At 42.5% G+C, this 21875-nt stretch overlaps 1 protein-coding gene across 11 annotated transcripts in view; it reads left to right on the top strand.

Moving 5' to 3' along the window:
• Positions 1-21875, top strand: part of myo16 (myosin XVI) — a 92367-nt gene that overhangs the window by 49667 nt on the left and 20825 nt on the right. For all 11 annotated transcript variants that reach the window (XR_013780315.1, XM_079358301.1, XM_079358294.1 and 8 more), the window contains exons 14-27: positions 317-422; positions 1415-1532; positions 2114-2261; positions 2860-2977; positions 4642-4759; positions 5381-5452; positions 6878-7019; positions 7824-7896; positions 10988-11140; positions 11316-11516; positions 12251-12326; positions 13413-13609; positions 15413-15493; positions 16871-17076. Coding sequence is in view for 10 of the 11 variants with exons in the window: in XM_079358301.1 (XP_079214427.1) it covers positions 317-422; positions 1415-1532; positions 2114-2261; positions 2860-2977; positions 4642-4759; positions 5381-5452; positions 6878-7019; positions 7824-7896; positions 10988-11140; positions 11316-11516; positions 12251-12326; positions 13413-13609; positions 15413-15493; positions 16871-17076 (1809 nt within the window). In the remaining variant the exon portion in view is untranslated. The remainder of the gene's footprint in view (positions 1-316; positions 423-1414; positions 1533-2113; positions 2262-2859; positions 2978-4641; positions 4760-5380; positions 5453-6877; positions 7020-7823; positions 7897-10987; positions 11141-11315; positions 11517-12250; positions 12327-13412; positions 13610-15412; positions 15494-16870; positions 17077-21875) is intronic.

The raw sequence follows: 21875 nt of genomic DNA, 5'->3' as shown, positions 1-21875 counted from the left end.
GAAAATAAAATGTTGTTACAGAGACTGTGTAAGGTTAATGCAGTCTACAGATTCAGAACAGTCTGAATAAATTTGACTTTTTTATATTTTTGGATCAAAGAAAACAAACAGATGTGTCGTTCTGCATGCCTGAAGCTCATTTGGAAGAATGATGGTCAGTATGATGCAGAGGAATGCACACAGCAACCTGGTTTCAAAACCGAATTACAAACCCTTGTCCTTGAATAAATGAAAATTAAGAAACATTCCCAGTTGTTAAAGCAATATCCTCTCCATAAACATGAAGTAAAATAAACGTTTGTTTCTCTTTCCATAGTGGCGAAAGTGGTTCTGGAAAATCTGAGGCCTATAAGCACATAGTGAGACACCTGACAGCCCGCTCCAGCCCTAAAGGCCTCGCCTTGGAGTCAAGAATGAAACATGTGAGTACGCACAATCATTGGGTGCCTGTCCTGAAAGCTCATTTGTCTCAGGAACATTTGGCATTACCACAATAACCTGGAGTCTTTATTATAAATGTCATGTTTGTGTGCTCTTTGTGACAAAGAACAAACTGAATGTTGCTTTTTTTTCCCCCTTCCATGCGTAATGCACCAAACTCCACATCCCCTTTGATCAAAACTCCTCGTCACCTTTGATCAAAACTCCTCGTCCTCTTTGATGAAAGTTAAGACAGCACACAGTGTGACGTGGCAGTGTTCACAGATGCGGCGTTAGAAGAGAGAAAAGATGCCTGGATAAAGACACCTGAATGTGGCGCGTTGACTGATGGTCTTCTTGACTCTGTTTGCTTGGTGTTCTTTTTCCAATGACACTATTTGAGCACTGAGACCATCTGGTTGATTGCGTCTTAAAAACACCCTCAAGGATGACTCATTCAGTAATGTGTCTGTATGACATAACTATTTACAGAAGACAAAACGTTTGGGCCTTATTTGTATATGTGCATTACACTAAAGAGTATTGATGAGTGGAATCAAAAAGAGTTCAGTAGAATATGAATGATCCACTCCACCACGTTGGGGCATTTTCATGGTGCTTCCCACATTGTTCCCCCAGCTCCGTGCTCAGTCTGTCAAGTGGTTAACAAAGCAGTGTGTTTGCCTTGAAGTAAAGAGCGGCGTTCTGATGAAGTCATCGCTGCGTTGTCGATAACTGGGTCAGCTCACTCTCTGATCATGCTAAGACACAAAGAATACTGAGTACCCTCGAAATGGATGAATGTTGACATCTAGTGGATGACAGTGGAATGGAAGCAGAATTCATTTCAGACATTGAAATGGATAGAAGTCAAACTAGAAAAAAAAAGAAAAAACAATCCTTACGAGGAAACCTTCATCATCCATTCATGAATTCATTTCTAATTCTTGTCCAGTAACTGGTCGAATGTCTGCTTGTTTGATCACGTGTGCAGGTTAACTCTATCCTGGAGGCCTTCGGTCACGCAAAGACTCCGAGGAACAACAACTCAAGCCGCTTTATTAAGCTGTTGACCGTCCAATACTGTGACAAGAGGAGGACACTGCTCAGAGGTAACCACTCGTTCTCTCAAAGTTACACTGAATGTGACCTGATCGTTTTAGTGTAGCCTTAAATTTCAATTTGGTGCTTAATTATTCAACATTTAAGACCTGCGTGGGATTACAAGTACTTGAATCTTCTCTATCTTTACATTATCTTGAGCCTAAGTTTAGCGGTGCCATGATAAACCTTCAAGCTTCTTTTTTAAGATTCCATACAAATGTTTTTTTTCTGTTGTTATATAAACAGAATATTTATATCCTTGGTCACTTTGCTGATAGTTATTGCTTCTTTGAATGCTCATTTTGGGATTATATGACTAAAACAGCAGATATGTGATTCACAATGCATTTCATGTCACAGCAACACCGTGTCACAGATTTCAGCTGCAGTGTATTGAAACACCAGCAGGGGGCAGTACAAGTCCACGATTCTGTTCTTGAAGCGTGTGCTCCATTTCTGCAGGCCTGCTCACCTTATTTTACCCCAGTTCATTAAATCACTTAACAGAGCACAGAATGACTCTGGAGTATGACTATGAACGTTTCCTGCACGCCTGTCATTAAAGTATGAAACGCGTCTGATGTTTTAGCTCGACTGTACACGTACATGCTGGAGAAGTCCCGCCTTGTGCACCTGTCTCCTCAACAACACAGCTTCAGCATCTTCTATCTGATGGCTGAGGGCATGTCGCCTGAGGAGCTGAGTGCACTTTACCTCAACAATGTCCTGGCTCATAGGTACGTGTTGGTCAGTCTATGTTTGTATAGTAATGAAAGTTTGTAATGTTGTGATAAGCATTCCAATCCCAAAATGTTCATGTGATGCAACATCATGAGATTTCTTCTTTTAGTGTTTTCACCTGTCAACGTCTCAAAAACAGACATTTTTCCTTAGTTTGTGCATGTGTCTCTCCTCACGCGTGTGTTCTAACTAAACTACAGTTAGTCTGAATGTGCTGTCATCCACCGTATGCCACCAGTGTTTGAAGCATTGACCCTAATCAGTCTGTAGCTTAAAACAATGCTGGAACCCTCAGAATCACACAAATCCATTGATTCTCTATGTGTCTGTCCGGGTTTGCTTTTTCTGCATTTTTAAAACCTTGGTTTTACAGCTCCATGATGTCTAATGATCTGTATGAAATATCTGCACAAAACTACATTAAATCTATTTAACCTTGAGGTCTGTCTCCAAAGACAGACAGATGTTTTAAACCCATCCACTTCTCACGGCACATTATCAAAGAGTTCACTTCCTCGTTCCTTTTTATTCTGTTTGTGTAGTTGCTCAGTATAATCTAGTCTGCATTGCCCCATAGTTCTCTCCTTGTTCCAGGTATCTTAGTGGAGGAGTTCCAGGTGAAAAACCTCCAGTAGCCACAGCCTCAGTCCAAAGCAGGGAACGCCTGGCAGCAGTCAAACACGCCCTGCGAGCCCTGGGCTTCAACAAGCAGGTATTGATTGACTTCTGTTCTTCCTGTTTATTCAAGGGTTGCTGACAGCGGGGATCATTCAAAGTGTTGATGCCAGAGAACCTGAAATAGCCACTTATGAGGTTATTGATGGGATGTACCCGAGAATGTAGCTACCTAGAGTCACAGCAAGAGATGTGGACGTAAAAAAGGGTCCTACAGAGTATCTTCACAGTATTTAAAACACTTCATCCACATGGAGAACATGAAGGTCTTTTATTGGAGTATACTAGTTTAAGACATGGTACATTGTAATCTCAGACTTCTTAAATTGATGAATATTGTACATGCTCACTTTCATTATTGACTACAGTGCACGTTCCGGGGATACAAGAGGCCGAACAATGAGTCTTCTCAAATCGGACAAAGGAAGCACATATCCTGCATAAATGTTTAGATTTCTTGAGATGATGTTTTCAGATATCTGTCACATGTTTGATCAAATTCAAAGGGCAGGACTTTGATTTGCTTGCACCTAGTGCTGTACAGTCTGTCATGTGCACCGGCCCATTATCACGTTCTATTCTTAGAATCCCAGTCAGCATCTGTCAGCAGTGAGTGACCACCATCTCACCTTTTAATCCAGCAGCAGTAAATGCACGCATGGAAGGCTCAGGGGACAGAGGAAGAGAGCGATGGGTAGTGGTATTATCTGAGGGCCGTAGTGTCCACTGGATAAGACAGAATGTCTACAGACGAAGGTGAGGGGGGGGAGTAGGAGTGGAAGTGATAGACCACCACTAACCATTGGTCTCTGTCTAAGTCTAATCAAGGGACGACTCCGAGTCCAGACCCAAAGGTCAATCGTCATTAACGCTCCCCGCCGCTCCTTTTCTCTCCCTGACTCCCATTCTTCTCACGGCAAAGAGGGGGGAGTCTGTCTGAGTATAGAGTGTCAGACAGAGACTAATGCTCGTGTTTATCTCCCAGATATCAGCTCCAATATCCTGCTTTGAGAGGGAGTGCACTGCACACGCATACATATTCACCCACAAGCACACACGGTAAACTCAAGCATTCCCCCCGTCTCGTAGAATCAGAGCAGTGTGTGTGTTGGTGTTGGGGGGGGGGGGGATTCCAGAGCGTCCTCTACTCAAGGGCAGAGAGAGAGAGTGTGCACAGAGGAAGAGGAGTGTTTAAATGAAGAGAGGGAGGAGGTACTCGTATCAAAAAGCATCTAATTTCCTTAATGCAGTCCATGGTTTTAAGATGTTTACGTTAATCAGTCCTTCAAGACTTTAGTACCTTATCTGTCACACTGACCCTTTTGGCCAGTTAGCCTCCACTGAGAGTACAATATAGGGTAAAGATCATGACAAAAGATCATGTTCTTTTATTAACAGTTGGACGCTGTAGACCTGAGAAAATGTTATTACAACAGAAGTAGCTCGTGTATTAGTCTGGGTCTATGCAGTTGACAATTTGATTTGTCTGTAAAGTTTCTGGGATGCATCAAGTCATTTATCAACATTCCTCCAATGTTCAAGTGGAGTCCAGTATTTTATTTAAAGACAATACAAACCTGTACACTTGTAGAAAATCCTTTTTTTTTTTTCTAATTCTGTCAAAATGTTGTCTCTTTTACCTGATGAGTATTTCACACTTGTTATGTTTGTCTAACTGCTTTTCATCTCTCTCTTTTCCAGGAGGTTGACTCGGTGTTTATGCTGCTATCTGCTGTGCTCCATATTGGGGACCTACGTTTTACAGCACTGACAGATGCCGACACAGCCTTCCCCTCTGACCTGCAGCTGCTGGAGAGAGGTCAGTGCCTCTGTCACACGGCCAGGCTTCCATTTCCACCTCGTTTGGAAGTTTGATCATGGCCTGGGAAGGAAGGGTGCACGACACCCTCTTATCTTAACGTAGACTTGGTGGGGAAAAATCCTGTTACAAACAGTCATTGTTTGTGGCTGGGTTTTTTTCTCTCTTTCTTTGTCTTCCTCTCTGATAATACAACCTCTACATGTGCTCATATGACCCCTGACCTCAGTGAGGTGGTAAACAAATGACATCAGCGCCCGAACAGGAAACAGTTGTTGTTCGGGAGATGTGATGTCACAGCTAGTGACGTCAGCAAACGGGTTCTGATTTGCTGTCACCTGTTTTTCTCTGCCTGTTTTGTGGGCTCTGCTCAGAAATCCATTGATGACTAATTGCTGCCAGCTCCACGGATTGATAAGTCAAGAATGACCTGCAGCAGAGCTCAGCTTGTTGTTCAGCAGCATGATATCAGCATCAGAGCAGGAAAGAGCAGATGGGATTGTGGGATGTTATCTGCCCCACACTTCCTCACAGTCAATGTTTTCATGCTGATATTTTGATGATTTTTATCCTGTAACCCTTCGTTCATTTTGCCTGTCTCTCCCTTCTTTCTCTGCACAGTGGCTGGAATGTTACAGCTGTGCTCCAGCGACTTAAGCACCGGCCTGACCTCTGACGTTCAGTACTTCAAAGGTATCCTCACGCCTGCCTTCAGCATCACTTCACCATTACTGTTAAACACACAGCTGCAGATTCAATTTGTTGAGTCAACTGATTCATCTTTACTGAAATAAAATGTCGAGGAAAAATCTCAATCAGCCTTCTCTGTCTCGCTCACAGCTTTGAAAAAGGTGCGGCAGCTTAAATGATCATGCAGCACTATTGACTCACAGGGGTTAGGGGATTGGCAACAAAGATCACACTTGAGCGATATTTTTTGTGAGATCAAATAACTCCAGATAGTCGTCAGAAAACATTTGTCAGGCTCATACAGGTGTCAAAAAATGAGCCTTCAAAGAAATCTGTTGTATAAAGGTGAACCCTTTAGTAAAAGTAAATCCTGTTCGTAGGGTGAATCCATTTATACAACTGATTCCAAAATAAGAATACTTTGGGGTAGTAATAATAATAATAATAGTACATACATTTTATATAGTGCTTTTCTAAATACTCAAAGAAAAGAAAAAAACATCAATAAACAAAACATAAACTCTCAATGTAAGGGGGAAGGATGGGACTTAGTGATTGTATATAGGGCGGCAGTAGCTCAGTCTGTAGGGACTTGGGTTGGGAACCGGAGGGTCGCCGGTTCAAGTCCCGGCACGGACCAAGTCCGGAAATTGGTCTGGTAGCTGGAGAGGTGCCAGTCCATTTCCTGAGCACTGCCGAGGTGCCCCTGAGCAAGGCACCGAACCCCAAAACTGCTCTGGAGCGCTCGATGTGGGCAGCCCCCTCACTCTGAGACCTCTCCATTAATGCATGTCACTGGAACCCTGTTTGTGCATGAGTGTGTATCTCGGCCTATGTGTGTGTCATTAGACAGAGTGTAAAAACCGAATTTCCCCTCGTGGGATTAATAAAGTATAACTTCTTCTTCTTCTTGTAAGTGATATAGGTTCAAACTCAGGATGCACCAATTTATGTGTTGAACATTGGTATTTTCTGTGATCCTCACTGTTGGAAGACATCGCCCCATTGACAAATAATAATCATAATGGCACGCCAGAAGGTCATACCTTACTGCTGATTCAGAGAATGAGCTTTTTATTATGCAGAAAAAGAAGACCCCTGTTGGACGAGCTCTGATTTGATGATCTAATAGGAAACACAAAAGCCTTCAGTGTCGAAGTCTTAAACCATCTGTGGTAAAGATCCGCATCATGTAGTTTGTTAGGCACGAACCAGTGATGTTTCGAAAGGAAGCACTACTAAATGTAAATACAACAAGTTTGAAAACAGACCTGATGAATTGAAATTAGCAATTGTCTAATTAGTTATATTGATCACTGGTATCGGTAGAAGCCTTAAATTTATCAGTTGGTGAATCTACAGTTAAACCCTTAAAAATATGATAAACGTGTTCGATATCAATAAGATAAGATTTCCTTTTCATCACAGGTGATGTAATCACTCGACGCAACACGGTGGAGATGTCGGAGCAGTACAGAGACCAGCTCGCCAAGACCATCTATGGACGACTTTTCAGCTATCTCGTCAACAGTGTCAACGACTACCTGCAGGGGCAGGACGACAGCATTGGGTATAGCTGTGTGTGTGTGTGTGTATGCGTGTGTGTGTGTGTCTATGTGAGTATGCGTGTGTGTGTGTTCGTTCTCATGTGTGTATGTGTGTGTGTGTGTGTGTGTTCGTTCTCGTGTGTGTATGTGTGTGTGTGTGTGTGTGTGTGTGTGTGTGTGTGTTCGCGCGCACGCCTTGAAACTTTTCTGTGTGAACCTTCTTTCAGATTTCTTTGGAAGTCCAGGCCGTTGATAACTGTAACCACAGACACTTCCAGTGTAGTATATCTGTCAGCACACAGCAGCACTGTTTGTGATAACACTGATATTGTAACATGACACATAGTTTACAGGGGAGGTTTGTAATAGTTTACGTTGCATGACATTCAGGGATAGGCATGCACACTGAAGAAGAACACACTGAGCAACAGGGTCGAGATAAAGAACACACCCAAGGTTATGCAGAGGCCTCGCACACAACATTTTATAACAGGCACACGCATAAACACTTCTAGCTGGAGGCCACGGGATCCTTGGTGTTGTTGATGTTGTGAAGTCTTTTAACATAGATAACGTGCGTTCCATCTCCTGGAATGTTTTTGTGCTTCGCCTTGTTTATACACCAACCACAGAATGTAATAAATTAGTCAACCACACTACTTACTCGTGACACACCCCCTTCAGACGTGTTACTCACTCATAAACACAAGCACACACATTTGATCCTGTCAGGGTGACACAAGCATTTAAACAAAAGGAGAAAAAAGCACAAGTCATGTTGACAAAATACTGTATGCTCTCTATATGTTCTTCATAATTCCTTGTAGGGATCCTGCCTTGGAAATTGGGATCTTGGACATCTTTGGTTTTGAAGAATTTCAGAGGAATGGCTTTGAGCAGGTGGGACATGAATTGTTTTTATTAGATTTCAATAAACCTCCTTCTCCAAATAAGAAAACATGAATGCCCTTTTCCTCTTCCCCTCCTGCTGACAGTCATTTCTCCCATCAAACACATTTATGACATCTCCTAATTCACATTATTGGCTCAAAAGTCTCTCTGATCATAATCATGATCTACGAAGTCACATTTTCTGGACTGTTTTCTATTTTAGAGCAAATACTCAGTCTGTAATTGTAATGAAGGAGGTACGGTCTGTGGCGTGACTCTCCGCTGTCCTCAAATGAACTGATACAATGACTGTCTGTGTGTGAGAAGTCAGAGTTAGGCCTGGGCGATATGACTAAAAATGTTTTCACGATTCAATAAAAAATGTCACATCAGTCGATATCCAAAATGTTAAATCATCCATTCTTTTAAATTCTAAAGCTGATTTTTGCTTCTGAGTTAAAGTTGAAGAAACCAGATGGTTAATTATGGTTTCTTACTCTTTATTGTCAAACTATTATTTAACAGGAACATTTCACCATCATAGGCTCAGTGCACAGAGCTGGAAACGCTGATATGACAGTTAGCTACCGGCTAACTCTTAGTAGGGTAACTGGCCTGCTGTGTCTTTGTTTGTGTCCACATGTGAATCTTATTTCTACATTATAATTCATGTTAGACCTTAACGCTTACATAATGTTTACATTTTGATACTTTGGGTGAAATTCATAAACAAACTCAGGTAGAAAAATCAAATGATGCTCCTTTTAACTTTTCCCCGGGTGAATTTGTTGCACAATAAAGAAGTGTTGACGTTTGTTATGAGAAAACGTTGTTGACTGTATTCAATGTAAATCCCCTAAACAAGCATGTCATAGTGCTCAGTTCACAACACTTAGATCCTGATGTCATCACACCAATAGCTCCTATTAACCCTGTATTAAACAACGACTTGGAGCTTCTATAAGACAAGTTTAGCTTATACAGAAAAACTTTAACATTTCTCAGAAATATTGGAATGTGTTTTCATAAGTGAAGAAAATGAGTCTTGTTTTTTGTTTTGATAAGACCTCGTACTTAATTGTTTCTATTCACGGGTGGATCAGCATGTCTGTAATGCTTGGTTGTTTTCACGTTGTCACTATGTGTTTATTGCACAGTGTACCGAGAACAACATGTGTTGCTCTATAGTGCTCACCTGTTATTGGCTGTAAATATGTCAAGTGCTCATCAAGCATGCACTCTTAATAGACTTCCTCATTGTAGTACCAGCAGGGATCAAGGCAGACAAGTGCCTATATAACGTGTGTGTGTGTGTGTGTGTGTGTGTGTGTGTGTGTGTGTGTAAGGTGTCTTAGGGTGTAATTCATCGAGCTCAAGAGGCTAAGTACTTTTTCCTGCTACTCAGAGCTTATGTCCCCCCCTCCCTGTGGAGCTCTCAATCTCCTCCGAGCTTTTATTATTAAGGCCTTTCTCTGTTTGTCTTTGCTTTCGTGTGAGTGTTAAGCTTTAGTTTGTGTGTGAGTGCTTTTGTGTACTAAGATGAAAGTGGCCCTTCTGTCATTCTGCAGGTTCTCTCATCCAAACGGAAACAAAAAATTGTGTGATCCAGGGTTAACATTAGACAGTGTGCGCTCAGGCGCCGTCGTCCTGCAGAAAAAGATATCAGCAGTCAAAATGTTGGGAAATATGCCGCGTAAACAATCGAAAAGGGAATAAGAAATATTCTGTTACCCACCACACACACAATATAAAATAAAAGCACTACTAAATGTAAATGCATAAAATCAAATTAAATTGCTGTTTCTCTGCACTCCTAGTTTTGGATCAATGCGCTACGCTGCAACATAAACTAACCTCTCTGTGCATCACCTGTTATGAGAACAGAAAAACCAACAGAAGATTCAGGGTTAATTGGACATTTTTATCAAAAGGGGCTTCTAATGAATAGTCTTCTATCAAAAACAGCCAAAACAGGGAAAGAAAATAGAAAGAGTCAGAGCGGTGAACAAACACTGAAATGAGTTGCAGACACGTTCAAAGGCACACCTCGCTTGCCCTACGAGATCAGGGTCATTAGCGCTTATTAATTGGAGCGTGTTTGTCAGGGATGTGTTGTACCTGCTCAGCACTTTGCTAATGAGCTAACTCAATCAACCACCTGCTGGGACTAAGCCTTTAATGTACTAGACTGGCTCAAAGGCTGCGAACAGACAAGCACGTAGTGGAGAAAAACAGGAGACGTAACGACACACCTTCAGATCAGAGCTTCTCCATCAGCGGCCTTTCCCAAATACGCGGACCATGGTGTTGGTTTGGTACATTCACGTGACAGAATCCAAATGGAACCGCACAGAAATAGGTTTCAAGGCTTACTTTGAGCACGAACTCCAACAACTTTGTAAGTCACATAAAGTACACAAACTAAATAAAATGAAATACAAAAACAAAGAAGGCAGCAAATCCTGGGTTGAAAACAAGGACACCACTCACAAGTGACAGGTTCATTCCTAGACCACAGCGGTGTTAGATTATATATTTTACTTTTGAGCTGTGTGACACATTCAGGTTCAGGGGAAGTTTAAACAGGCCTCAATGCTGCTGTGATGTCCTGAGTTGTTCCACCACATAGTCTACGTTTCTGCTCATTACATCGATGTGACAAGCTACACTTGAGCCATTCCTCCAGAGCTCCACACACACACATACCAGATAAACAACCCCATTTTTATTGTCTACTGCCTGAGCTGTGATTGGTCGACTGCGGGGTTAGGAAAGGTTCATGTGTCCCAGCAGGAAAGCTTTGTCCATATTAAATTGGGATTAAAAAATGGCCTACACAGGGACATGTAATACTACATATTATGCATGAGATGTCTCCTTTAAGTATTTTTTGATTTTGGGAGCACCCATGCTCCATAATTTGTCATTTCATTCATGCCAGTTGACTTTAATGTTGGTGCCCACAGTGGGTGTGTTATGAGATTTTGTTTCTATATTTGCTTGTTTACCAAAAGACACAGATTACTATACCTTAATGGAGTAGCTTTGTGCCAACGCTGAAGGGTGTGTTTACATGTTGATGTTTGTGTGTGCATTCCAGCTGTGTGTGAACATGACCAATGAGCGGCTGAGGCAGTACGTCTCTGAGGTGCTATTCCAGCAGGAGCAGGCTGAGTGTATGCAGGAAGGCATCGCCATGGAGACCTCAGGCTCCCACGGCAACCAGTCAGCTGTTCTCGACTTCTTTCTTCAGGTAGTGTATGCTGCTGTGTCAGACCAACAGTAACTCAAAGACCGATGGTCGCCCAGGAGTTCTATTTGTCCTGTAACATTGTTGAGTGGGACCCTGTTTTCATTCATGCATTTAACTCTTTCACTCCACTTTTCCTGTCAGTCTCAAAAACAGTTTGTGTTTGTTGTCCCTCTAGAAGCCGCAGGGACTGCTGTGCGTATTAGACGAGGAGAGTCAGAGTCTGAGGCCAGCAGAGCAGACCATGTACAAGAGGCTGTCCACCCAGCTAGACTCCAATCCCACTCATGGCCTCTCTTTTACAACTAAGGATGGCAACGGAAACCCCCCACCCAAAGACCAGGGCCCAGCCTTCATTGTCAGCCACTTCGCCGGACAGGTCTGTCTGTTTTAGAGAAACGGGAAGATGTGCACATAAAGACCTCGGTGCTGGAGAGAACAATACAAATGTATTACTAATAAATAAATAGTCGTCAAGTTCTTAACCATTTTAATGATCCGTAGTATCCAGGAACAAGGCCTTGTTGGCTACTTCATGTTGACAGAAAAAATGTCTGAAAATCATGAAGGGTAGGCGAAATTTCCTGACATATGAAGCTACCACCACTATATAAAATATTAGTTTTGCGTTTTAATATTCATCGTTGTACCGTTATGTGGGCCGTTGGCTTATTGTAGAATTGTGATGCATATAACATGACTTATATTTTAATTTTGAAGGAAACATTATAATAGTGCAACAGAACATTTAACTTCATCGAACTTAAATATAAAATGTTATTTCATTACTGTTTTCTTATTGGTCGAAGGTGGCACATGTTAAATCCAAGGCTATTTGTAGTCCTGTATGAAGTTTCTTTTTCCCAACATTAGAAACCTTGATCTTTTAAAGCCGGTTCAGTGGCTAAACAAAAACTTCTTAAAACTTTAAACTTTTTAAAACGCTAGACCAAACTACATGAAGACGTTATCTACAGTAGGTTTTAATGTGATAAACTGTTGTACGCAAAGACGTGATGCATTTATAGAAGTAAGTTTGATTTAGTAATGACTTTTTCACTTCATGTAAAAATGTTTCTGTGACTCTGTGTGTATGATTTATGTTTTAAACAGATTTCTTATGACCTCACCGGATCCCTCAAAACAAACAAGGACTCCCTTCCTCAGAATCTCTTGTTTACGATGAAGTGTAAGTACCCAATAAAAAAAAACAAGCATATGAGCACATTGTGGCGTCAGAGCACACTTGACCACAAAGATGCACTCTTTGTCCAAACTTGTGGCGCACAAAACCGCTCTTTGTATAAGTGTGGCTGTGTTTGTATGTGTGTGCTTCATCACATATGCAGCAGACAGCCTCGTCTGTGTGTATATTGTCTATAGAAGGTGCCAGATGTGGGGTGTTGTGGTTAGCTGCACACAGGCAGCCGTTGTGTGACTGCCAGGCTAGCATAACGTCCAGCAGCCTAATTGCTATAATTCCCATGATGAGGTTAATCTTCTAAAGGCTGGCCCTTCACTCACACTTGGCTGTTGTCACTCCGTCTGCCCAAGTCGATGCGTTGCTGCCATTTATCTGCACACATTGACGCACATACTTGGTTCCACTTATGGATTTCATCCCCTCCTGACTTTTGGTTTAAGCCTTAAAGCTGTGTGATGGGCAAAGGGATCCATGTAAGTCTATGTATTCAGGTGGTGGCAATAATTGCTTTTAATGAAAAGACAATTACTCGTGGAGCCATGTGTAATTAAGTCCTTAAACTGGTCCGGGAGTCATGTTTGTTTTTCTTTGCTTGGTGCGCCTGCCTCTGTCTCTCTCTCTCCTTCTCTCTCTCAGTATTGTAGATGAGAGCCACACGCCTTCGTTTGCACACACATGTTTGGCTGTCTGAATGAGCTCATTGTTGTTGTGGTCCACTCCACGTGTTGTTGAGCAGCGTGGTCCACCCCCTCTTGTTGTCAGACTGATTGTTTACATGAAGACTAACTTTATGCCCCCTTCCCCACCCTCGCTTCTTCTCCAACACTTCTGTTCTTGTTTTCATCCATTGCATTGTTTTCCTCCTCTCTTTCTCCTGTTTTTTCCCTTCTCTCTATCTTTTCACCCGACCTCTCATTATTCTCCACCACCCCCTTACTTCCACCAATGCCGTTGCTTCTTTTCAACCTTTTTTCCCCTGCTCTCTCCCTCTCTCTCTCTCTCTCTCTCTCTCTCTCTCTCTCTCTCTCTCTCTCTCTCTCTCTCTCTCTGTATGTTCTTTGTGCCCTGCAGCCAGCGAGAACGTGTTACTGCAGCAGCTCTTCCAGTCCAAGCTGACTCAGACTGGTTCTCTGGTGCCAGCAGCCCAGAGCCGTGCAGGACTGAGAGGGCCTAAAGCAGCCTTGTTGCTCCACAGAATGCCATCAGCCTCCCTTATCACTACCAACATGGTCCCCCAACAGCCCCGGAGGTATCATGACCTTACCAAGGTACAGCACCAAACACAGTCATGAAGCAGTGAGTGCATGAACCAAACATGCTGTCTAATTTAGCTAGCCATCAAAGACCATCTTTGTTTTCTAACAGAAATATTTTTTAATTAGAATTTGGATCAAATTGTACATTTCTCTTTTTAACTTGACACATTAACACTGATTAGCTGAAGGAGCCAATCAGAAGCTGTTTTTTTATCAATGGAAAAACAGAGAGTATTTTTGGAAAAAAAACAATTTCCCACCACAAGGCTATTTATAAACCTCTGGGAATTGGATTTGTGTGAGACAGAAACTCTGTGAGCATTCTTGCACAAATCTTCTTTTTTCTGTTGGTCAATACCAGTTTGGTCGTTCACATCCCAAAATACCTGCCACTTACATGACATTTACTGGACATAGGCTTTGATAACTGCATATGCATTAAACAAAAAGGCTACTGTTAATTCAGTATCATTATCAAGTTTTAAAGTCTTCTTACTGCACAGGTCTGACACAAGTGCTCTTCGCTCTTGCAAGTCCAATTGCTCATTGTGCAATGTGCAACAAGCTTCACCGCTTCCAAAAGAGAAAGTAATCAAAACATGCAACCGCACAATTTTCTGCCATTATGAAAAAACAGGCCAAGTGTCTTGTTTTCGGAGAAATATAACTCAGCAGACGAGGTTATACCCACCACAAGTAGACAGCAAAGAAAAAACCCTTAGGACCTGTTTCTCAAAGAATGGGTTGCAGCCATAAATAGCTCTAAAATTTGTGCGTCATTGGCTCCTGCTATCTGCCCTACTGAAGGCCTAATTCACGACACATATATTCTAATGATAACATGCCTACAAAAAGTCTCCTGCTCTTGTTTTGTGTCTGAATGTGGAGAGAAGTTAGCTGCATCCTGACGGAGCTGTTTTTGGCCACATCGAGGCTGATTTGCATTAAAAGTGGTCAGTTTTTCCCATAATGATTGCGTAATGGTTCTTTGAAATATGCTCAACAAGCACTGGTGCACAAGAGACACAGTTTTCTCTGCAGCGATATTAGGGCTGCATTCAATATTTGAACATTGGAGGCAAAACTAGGTTATTGTATAATTTAAGATTATTGACGTTCTCTTGGCAAAACATTTTTTTGGAAACACAAATGTGTTCCCACTGAATGACGTGTACCTGTGCAGACAGGGGCGAGGGCTGTGCGTGTTTGGATTGAAAACATTTTGAAAAAAACAGCCCCACAGTAAACCTTTGTGTATTTGAGTCTTTGGCATTTTACGCTGCTGAATATTTGACCATTGATAGCTTTATCTGCTGGAAAACTGCACTTGGTGCCGACCACAAGCTTGTAGTGGATATACAGTATATTTTATAATTGTTTCCATACTGTACTGGTGCTCAGTGGTTGTGTAACCTTGAGGTTTTGGTCTGGTGTCTCGGTAGCTCATTAGCCATTTAGAAAGCAGGTTTACATAAGACCCCTTTCACCTCGCCAATGTGTCCCAGCAGCCTTTTACAGTATCATGAGGTAATATGTTAGCATCCCACTGAGCACAGGACAATAAATACAACATGAAGTTCAGCTGTAGAGAACTTTAAACAGAATAACTAGGACCGACAGAGAAGTAGCCTGATGGAACTGCAATCATCCTACACAGCAATAAAGACAAACTGATGTTTATGCATCATGAATATATCTTTAAAGATAGCCAATTGTATTTCATTGTGTATTGTTATTTCTCATAACGATGTTTCTAGCAATCCATATCTGCACAGTTAAATCTTATTTTTCTCCATGATCTCTTCCCATCGTCAGATCTCGAAGAAAAAAGGCTCGGGCTCCTTCCTCCAAAGGTTAGAGCGCTGTGGGCCCGTTACAGCTGCTGTCCAGCTGAGAGTAAGAACATTTCCTCTCCACTCACAAGACATGTTGTAGAAGCTGCAAAATAGTGTTGGGTCTATTTCTGTAGTGGGTCTGTGGGGTTAAAAGTCTGTGATTAATTGACACTAAGTCCATGATTAGAATATTGATATTTTTATTTATCCACACCTACATCCCTCAGCAAGGGGGCCAGAATCTTTCAGCTGGATGATGCTTTCTTTTTTGTTTTGTTTGCTCAAGTAGTTCAACGATGTGAAGGGAAGGAGTGCAGGTGTGACTTTAGGTCGCACTTATTAATTATCTGGTCCACAATGAAACCCTCTTATGGCCCAGTGCATGCTGAGGTGGGCTTCAGCTTCTTAAGAACTTGTGCTGATGAAGCAGTTTCCCAAAAAAAAAAAAAACATGATTTCACTGTGAATTATAAACAGACCTCATTCTGTTTGAGGTATTAGACAATGAGGATTTCGTTAGTCCAGTTCTGAAGAGAGCATTGCACATCTGCTCCCCATCACCCAAGTCCTCAAAACCCTTCAAACTATTCTTCTCATTCTCAAAACCTAGCACTTTCAGCAACAATTCAGCTCTACTGATGTTGTGACCGATGTTGTGAAACTATATAAAGCAACATTTAATATTCAGCTGGAGGAAAGCAGTTTGCTGTCTGCTTGTGACGCAAGGAGGATGAAATGTTGCCCAGAGAAGCGGCACCTTTGGTCTGAATGAATCCAGTGTGTTGCACAATCAGAGTTGTGGGTTTGTGGTCGACGAGTCCCTCGGGGAATGGCAGAGAAGGAGAGAGTGGGCTGAAGAATGGTGCTGTACCAAGCCAAGCATGAAGCCCTCCACATGAATGAATGAACAATGAACAACAACCACTGTGTGCCATGTGCACTCATTTGTATGTGTGAATTCTCCCAGTGACGCTCGTAGAAGACGGATAAGACGGTGAGCATTGTAACTAAAAGTATGCAGAGAAAAACCGACGTCAGGAAGAGGTTTGCATTAAAAAAAAAAAACGCAGATGCGAGTGTTTACGTGCATCTGGATCTGTTACTCAGTGCGTGTGACCTTTGATGCAGCATCAATGAAGTCAAGGCTCGAAGAAAAACTGTCTCCTACTGGCACACCCCGAGAGAGAGTAAAGAACTCTTTGTGCTGTTGTTTCCTCCAGAGGCAGAAACGCCCCCCCCAAAAAACAATCAGACCACTTTTTCTCAAACACAGCGTGATCTCACTCGAGTCATTGCAGCCTGCAAATCTGTTTTTTTACATTAAAAGGAAGAAGACATAGAGCTCATCCCTCTTTGCTTTAATACGTACTGTACAGTAGCACTAATACATACCATTTGTCAGAACATGTTTCTTACCGTTTGTTTTCTCTTCTTTCAGAACTCTCTGTCAGAGCTGATCAGTAAGCTGCAGGCATGCACGCCTCACTTTGTGGAGTGTGTGCGCCCAAACGCCAGCGGTCAACCAGACAGTTTTGACAGCTTCCATGTGTCTACCCAGCTGCAATACATCGGGGTGCTAGAGATGGTGCGCATGATCCGTTATGGATACCCGGTCCGCCTGTCCTTTCAGGGCTTCCTCAGCAGGTCAGTGGTCGGTCATGTTGCAGAGATAAGAGCGCTGCAACTTTCAAGATGTGTTCTCTGATGTTTCCTGACTCTGTATGCTGATTCATTAACTCCACTCTCTAAAGGAAAGGTCTTAAAGATGACTGATTGCACTTTTTTTTCCTTCTCTCTCTCACTGATCTCAGTCCTGCAGACATGTTAGCTCCCAGCAGGTCACTGTGAACTCTCTCAGTTTATAGTTGGCAGGTCCTGCACGTCCCAGTTAAAAGCTTTACAGCAAATTCCGTCTCTACATCTGCAAATGAATGTAAGTGTATATACTGCACAGGATTACCTGCTCACATGCGGACTCATGAACAAGGAAAAGTCACAGCAACCCTCACTGTAAAAAGCACAAACTGACCTTGAATGGCTTTTTTGGGGTATGATTAGAGTCTACTGCAGCTGATGAATACCGCAATCATATTTCCCATGTCAGCCCGACATACACACCTCAACCCACGTTTGTCAGGTCTCCTTGTCCCACACATGCTCGCAATGTTTTTTGTTTTTTTCTCTCTGTAACTTGTTGAAAAGCAGAGCGAAAACTGTGATTCTGCCTCATCATCTCTTTTACGTCTCTGTCCTTATGTTCTATTACTCTCAGTTTGGCTGTTTGTCTCAATCTGTCTTCTCTCCTTTCTTTGAATCTTAGAACCAGTGGAATACTGAGAGGATTTATCTCTAAGTCTGTCTTTCTCCCTTTCTCTCCCATCCTCAGTCTGTCTCCTGGCCTTCTCTCTCTCTCTCTCTCTCTCTCTCTCTCTCTCTCTCTCTCTCTCTCTCTCTCTTTCCTCCCTCTCTTTCTCTCTCCCTTTTTTTTAGGATAAAGGGATTAACATGTACATTCCTGCCAGATAATAAGAGAGGACAAAGCTGGTCACATGACCTCCCCAAAAGTTTCCACTACCCCGCTGTAAACATTATCACTTCACAACGCACACACACACACACACACACACACACACACACACACACACACACACACACATACACTGACTCGAACAAAAACCAACTCTGAAGGTGTTCTTCTCCCCCCCAATTTTTCATAAGGGAAAATAAAGCAAATCAAGATTTGTTTTAATTCTCACCTTTTATCACTGTCCCAATGAAGCTCTCGAGCCTTAAAGCAACATACATCTCTGGCTAACAGTCTTTAAAGCTCAGGAACTGTCAACTAACACGGAACCAGAAAAAGGGCAACATAAAGCAGAAGCTACCCATGCTGTAGGTTATTCTGTTTTGAGGTATGCTACGTGTACTGAAGTCACGAGACACTCCATATTTGCTGGTTTCAATAAACCCCCTATGAAAAAGATAAGTGCAGCTGAGATAATGGGTTTTCACGGAGGAAACCCTGAACATGAAATTGAATCAGGAGCACCAGGCACGTCATGGTAAAATCCAATATAGATCAGAGTATTGTCGTACCATAAGCTGCCATGGCTGCCTTTGTGTTTCTGATGGATAAACCTGGGAAAGCTGATGCTCACCTTGTTCAAGAGCTTCTGATGAGAGCGTCTTTGAATTATTCCTCCAGCATAGATGGTAGTCTACGGAGTATAGTCAGAGCAGATGTTGACAGTGGAGGAGATCTTTTATAAATCTGGATGTTTGATAGTAAGGTGGTTGCAAGCTTTCTTACCTACTTCCTACTTCATCCCAGTTTCTGTAATCTATAGCGTGAGACAGGTTGTCAGGGCAGGTAAGGTGAGCCTTAAGCCTCTTGTCCTGCTTAAATAACAGCTGGTCAATGTAAAGATGGTTCCAACTGAGACACATTGTGTCAAGACAGAGAAAATGACCTGATGTCTAAGTCGACTGAATCCCTATATTTTTGTCATGCAAATTTCCGAACTGTTAACCTGCTTCTCTGAATCCATACAATCAGATTAGTGGTCTGTAGGATTTCCTATGGAGCTCCTTTTGGTCAGAATAAAATTGGATAGGTCTTTAAAGCCTGCCACCACTGTGGAGTCTAATAGCTTTCTAAATCCTTACCGTTAGCTTAGTACCGTTAGCTAGAAAGGCAGTATAGACAGTCTCCTGCTTCTAACATTGTATGTGCTTGAGGCTGGACAGCAGGTTTAGTCCTATCCAATCTACATAGGATCTGCCACATCCAAGGGATTACTGGGGAATGAGACTAGACCAGTTTCTGAAGGTAGAGTTGCGAATCCAACTTCCATCTGGTCTGCTCTGAGATAATCTGCCGCCACATTCATCGGAAAAAAATGTTCAAGCTTCACATTCTCCAGATGTTCAATAGAAGCCAGCTCATTTATCTTTCCTGTAATTGATGGTTACGTTGGAGCAAAGGCAGCGCTCCAGCTACTCTGGAATTGATATCTGGGTGTTTTCTCAGCATCTGTACAGCTGTAATGAGTAAACTAACTGGTTTGATTTAGCACAGATCTGCTGCAAAAAAAACCCAGACTGGGACTGGCCTCACTTTTATCCTCTCGTTGTCACATTTGGATGACTGAGTTTCCAGTGACATAGTAATTATCAGTTGAATACGTGTCACTGCAGTACAGTAAGCTTTAACATGGAGATGTGAAAATGCTCTTCATTTACTCCACAATAACTGTTTCTGTTAATGTTATTTCTGCGAGTCACTTAGCGGACGCTTTTATCCAAAGCGACGAACATCAGAGAGTTAGTTACACAAGCAAGAAGCTAGAACGGAGGAAACAATGTCAGTAAGTACAAACCTGTCTACAAGCGTGCTGACAGGCATCGACTGCTGTTCTAATAAGTAGCAAAACAATCCTAAATATCGTCGTCATCTTCATCACTAAACTAACCTTCTTTCTTTTCATCAAAATCCTCAGTCTTCAGTCTTTAGCTCTTTCCTAAAAGAGGCAAAGGGATTTATTATAGAGAGCCTAACTATCAGCATATCGATGTTATGTCCTGACATTTAAATAGAAAAAGAGACTAAGCGCTCTTTAAAAAGCAGACAGAGCACAGTTTTGAAGTAAACACAGACCATCAGTTGGTTTTCATCTTCTCCATTTTGAGTTTCGTGGAAGGCTGATTTCTTCCAGGGCCTTCATCAAGCAAACATGGCCCAGGACTTATTCCAACTATTCCAACAAAATCCTTGTAACTGTTTTAAATCTGAAATGTTATTACCTAATTACTAAAGAGGGATGAAGTTGGTGTACTCGGATGTTTGTTCAGACCAAACCGTACTGGCGCCTGTGACTGGCATTGCCACGGTTCGCTCTCTGTTTTGTAGATTATTGATGATTATTGTTTCACTATATGTGATCTTTGCAGCCCAGATGACAAATGGAAGTGTCCTGGCTTTACTAACCTATGATCGGGACTCTTTATTTCGTATCAAAGAGTCATTGGAGGACATGTTTCATACCTGGGACCGTTACAAACAGGCATTTCTGCCTCCGTTTGAAATCGATCCCGTCTCACCTGACTACTTGGTGCTGTATCGGGTGCCGGGTAGGACCCGCAGGAGATCCAGAAAAAGGGGCTCTCGGTCCGGTATCCAAGTAAAGCGAAGACGTGCTGCGGCGCACGGGGGCTCCGTCGTCTTCGGCTGCCGGGACCACGCTCGGTTCCTGCGCCAGATTCCTCTCCTCGATGTGTGCGCCAGCATGTCCTCGCTGCCGCCTGCCCGCACTTCAACAACTGTCCTGGACCCTTCACAGTGCTGGAGCCATGATCAGAGGTTTTCATCGCCATCGCCTACTTCCGTGTTTATGCCGGCTTTTCCAGCGTGGACCAGCTGGAGCTCACGTGACCGCTGGATGTGCCTTCGTCCAGTCCCGCTCCGCAACACGGACACTACCTCCGAGACATCAATCCACGTCGGCCTATTGAATGCTCGTTCAATGTGACTCCGACACTTTCAAGAGTCAACTGGGGACGTTTTTATTTGTCCAGGCTTTTAATTAGTCTCTTTTAGGGCTGCTATGATCTCTGTACTGTCTGTTTGTTGCTTGTGATGTTTTAAACCCTGTTTGTGAAGCACTTTGTGGCCCCTGCCTGCGAAAAGTGCTATATAAATAAATTTTACTTACTTACTTACTTACTTACGCTCCACAGCTGATCGTGCACATTGAGTGTTTTTGTTATCTTGTGTTTCTACAAATGGACATTTTGCGTGTGCATTTGTTTGACATGCGTCTCTGGTCTGTTGTTTATACATTAAGACTATGGTTTGTTAAAGTGGCTGTTGCTCACAAAGACACCAGTCAGCTCAGCATGAGTGCCATTCATACATCTCTCCCTCGCTCAACACAGACACAACCAATGAATGAACACAGCCTTGGCTAAAAAAGTTGCCGCTGCTGCTGAAGGAGTCTGGGGCGGTTTACACCGCTGCATCACAGAGCTCTTTTCAAACAATTTCTCATTCTTCCCTCCTACATGTTATCTCTTCTGAAAAAGAAATTCTTTCGTCTCTTTTCCTACTCTGAGCGTTATTGGTTAATTTATGTCTTCTTTCAGCCTATTCATCGCCATGTTATCACTTGTTCTTGTCTGTTTCCATGATGTGCACACAGAATATCTCAATGCCGTCCTGGTTCCTATTCCTTTTACTCTGTCCTTTTGTTATTTTTTCAAAACAAACCCTGGTGCTTGACTAATCAAATTGACAGGCCTATAAATCAGCCATTAATCTTGATGTTGCTATATGCTCTTGAACACAAACACACATAGACACTAGAACAATGCCTGCTAAGTCAAAGTGGTCTCCTGCACCAAATTACATGAGTGTCCTGGTAACCGGAGTGATTTATGAGGAAATC

Source organism: Symphodus melops (assembly GCF_947650265.1).
Source record: "Symphodus melops genome assembly, chromosome: 12".
In the NCBI taxonomy this organism is placed as follows: domain Eukaryota; kingdom Metazoa; phylum Chordata; class Actinopteri; order Labriformes; family Labridae; genus Symphodus; species Symphodus melops.
This window is presented reverse-complemented; position numbering and strand designations above follow the sequence as displayed.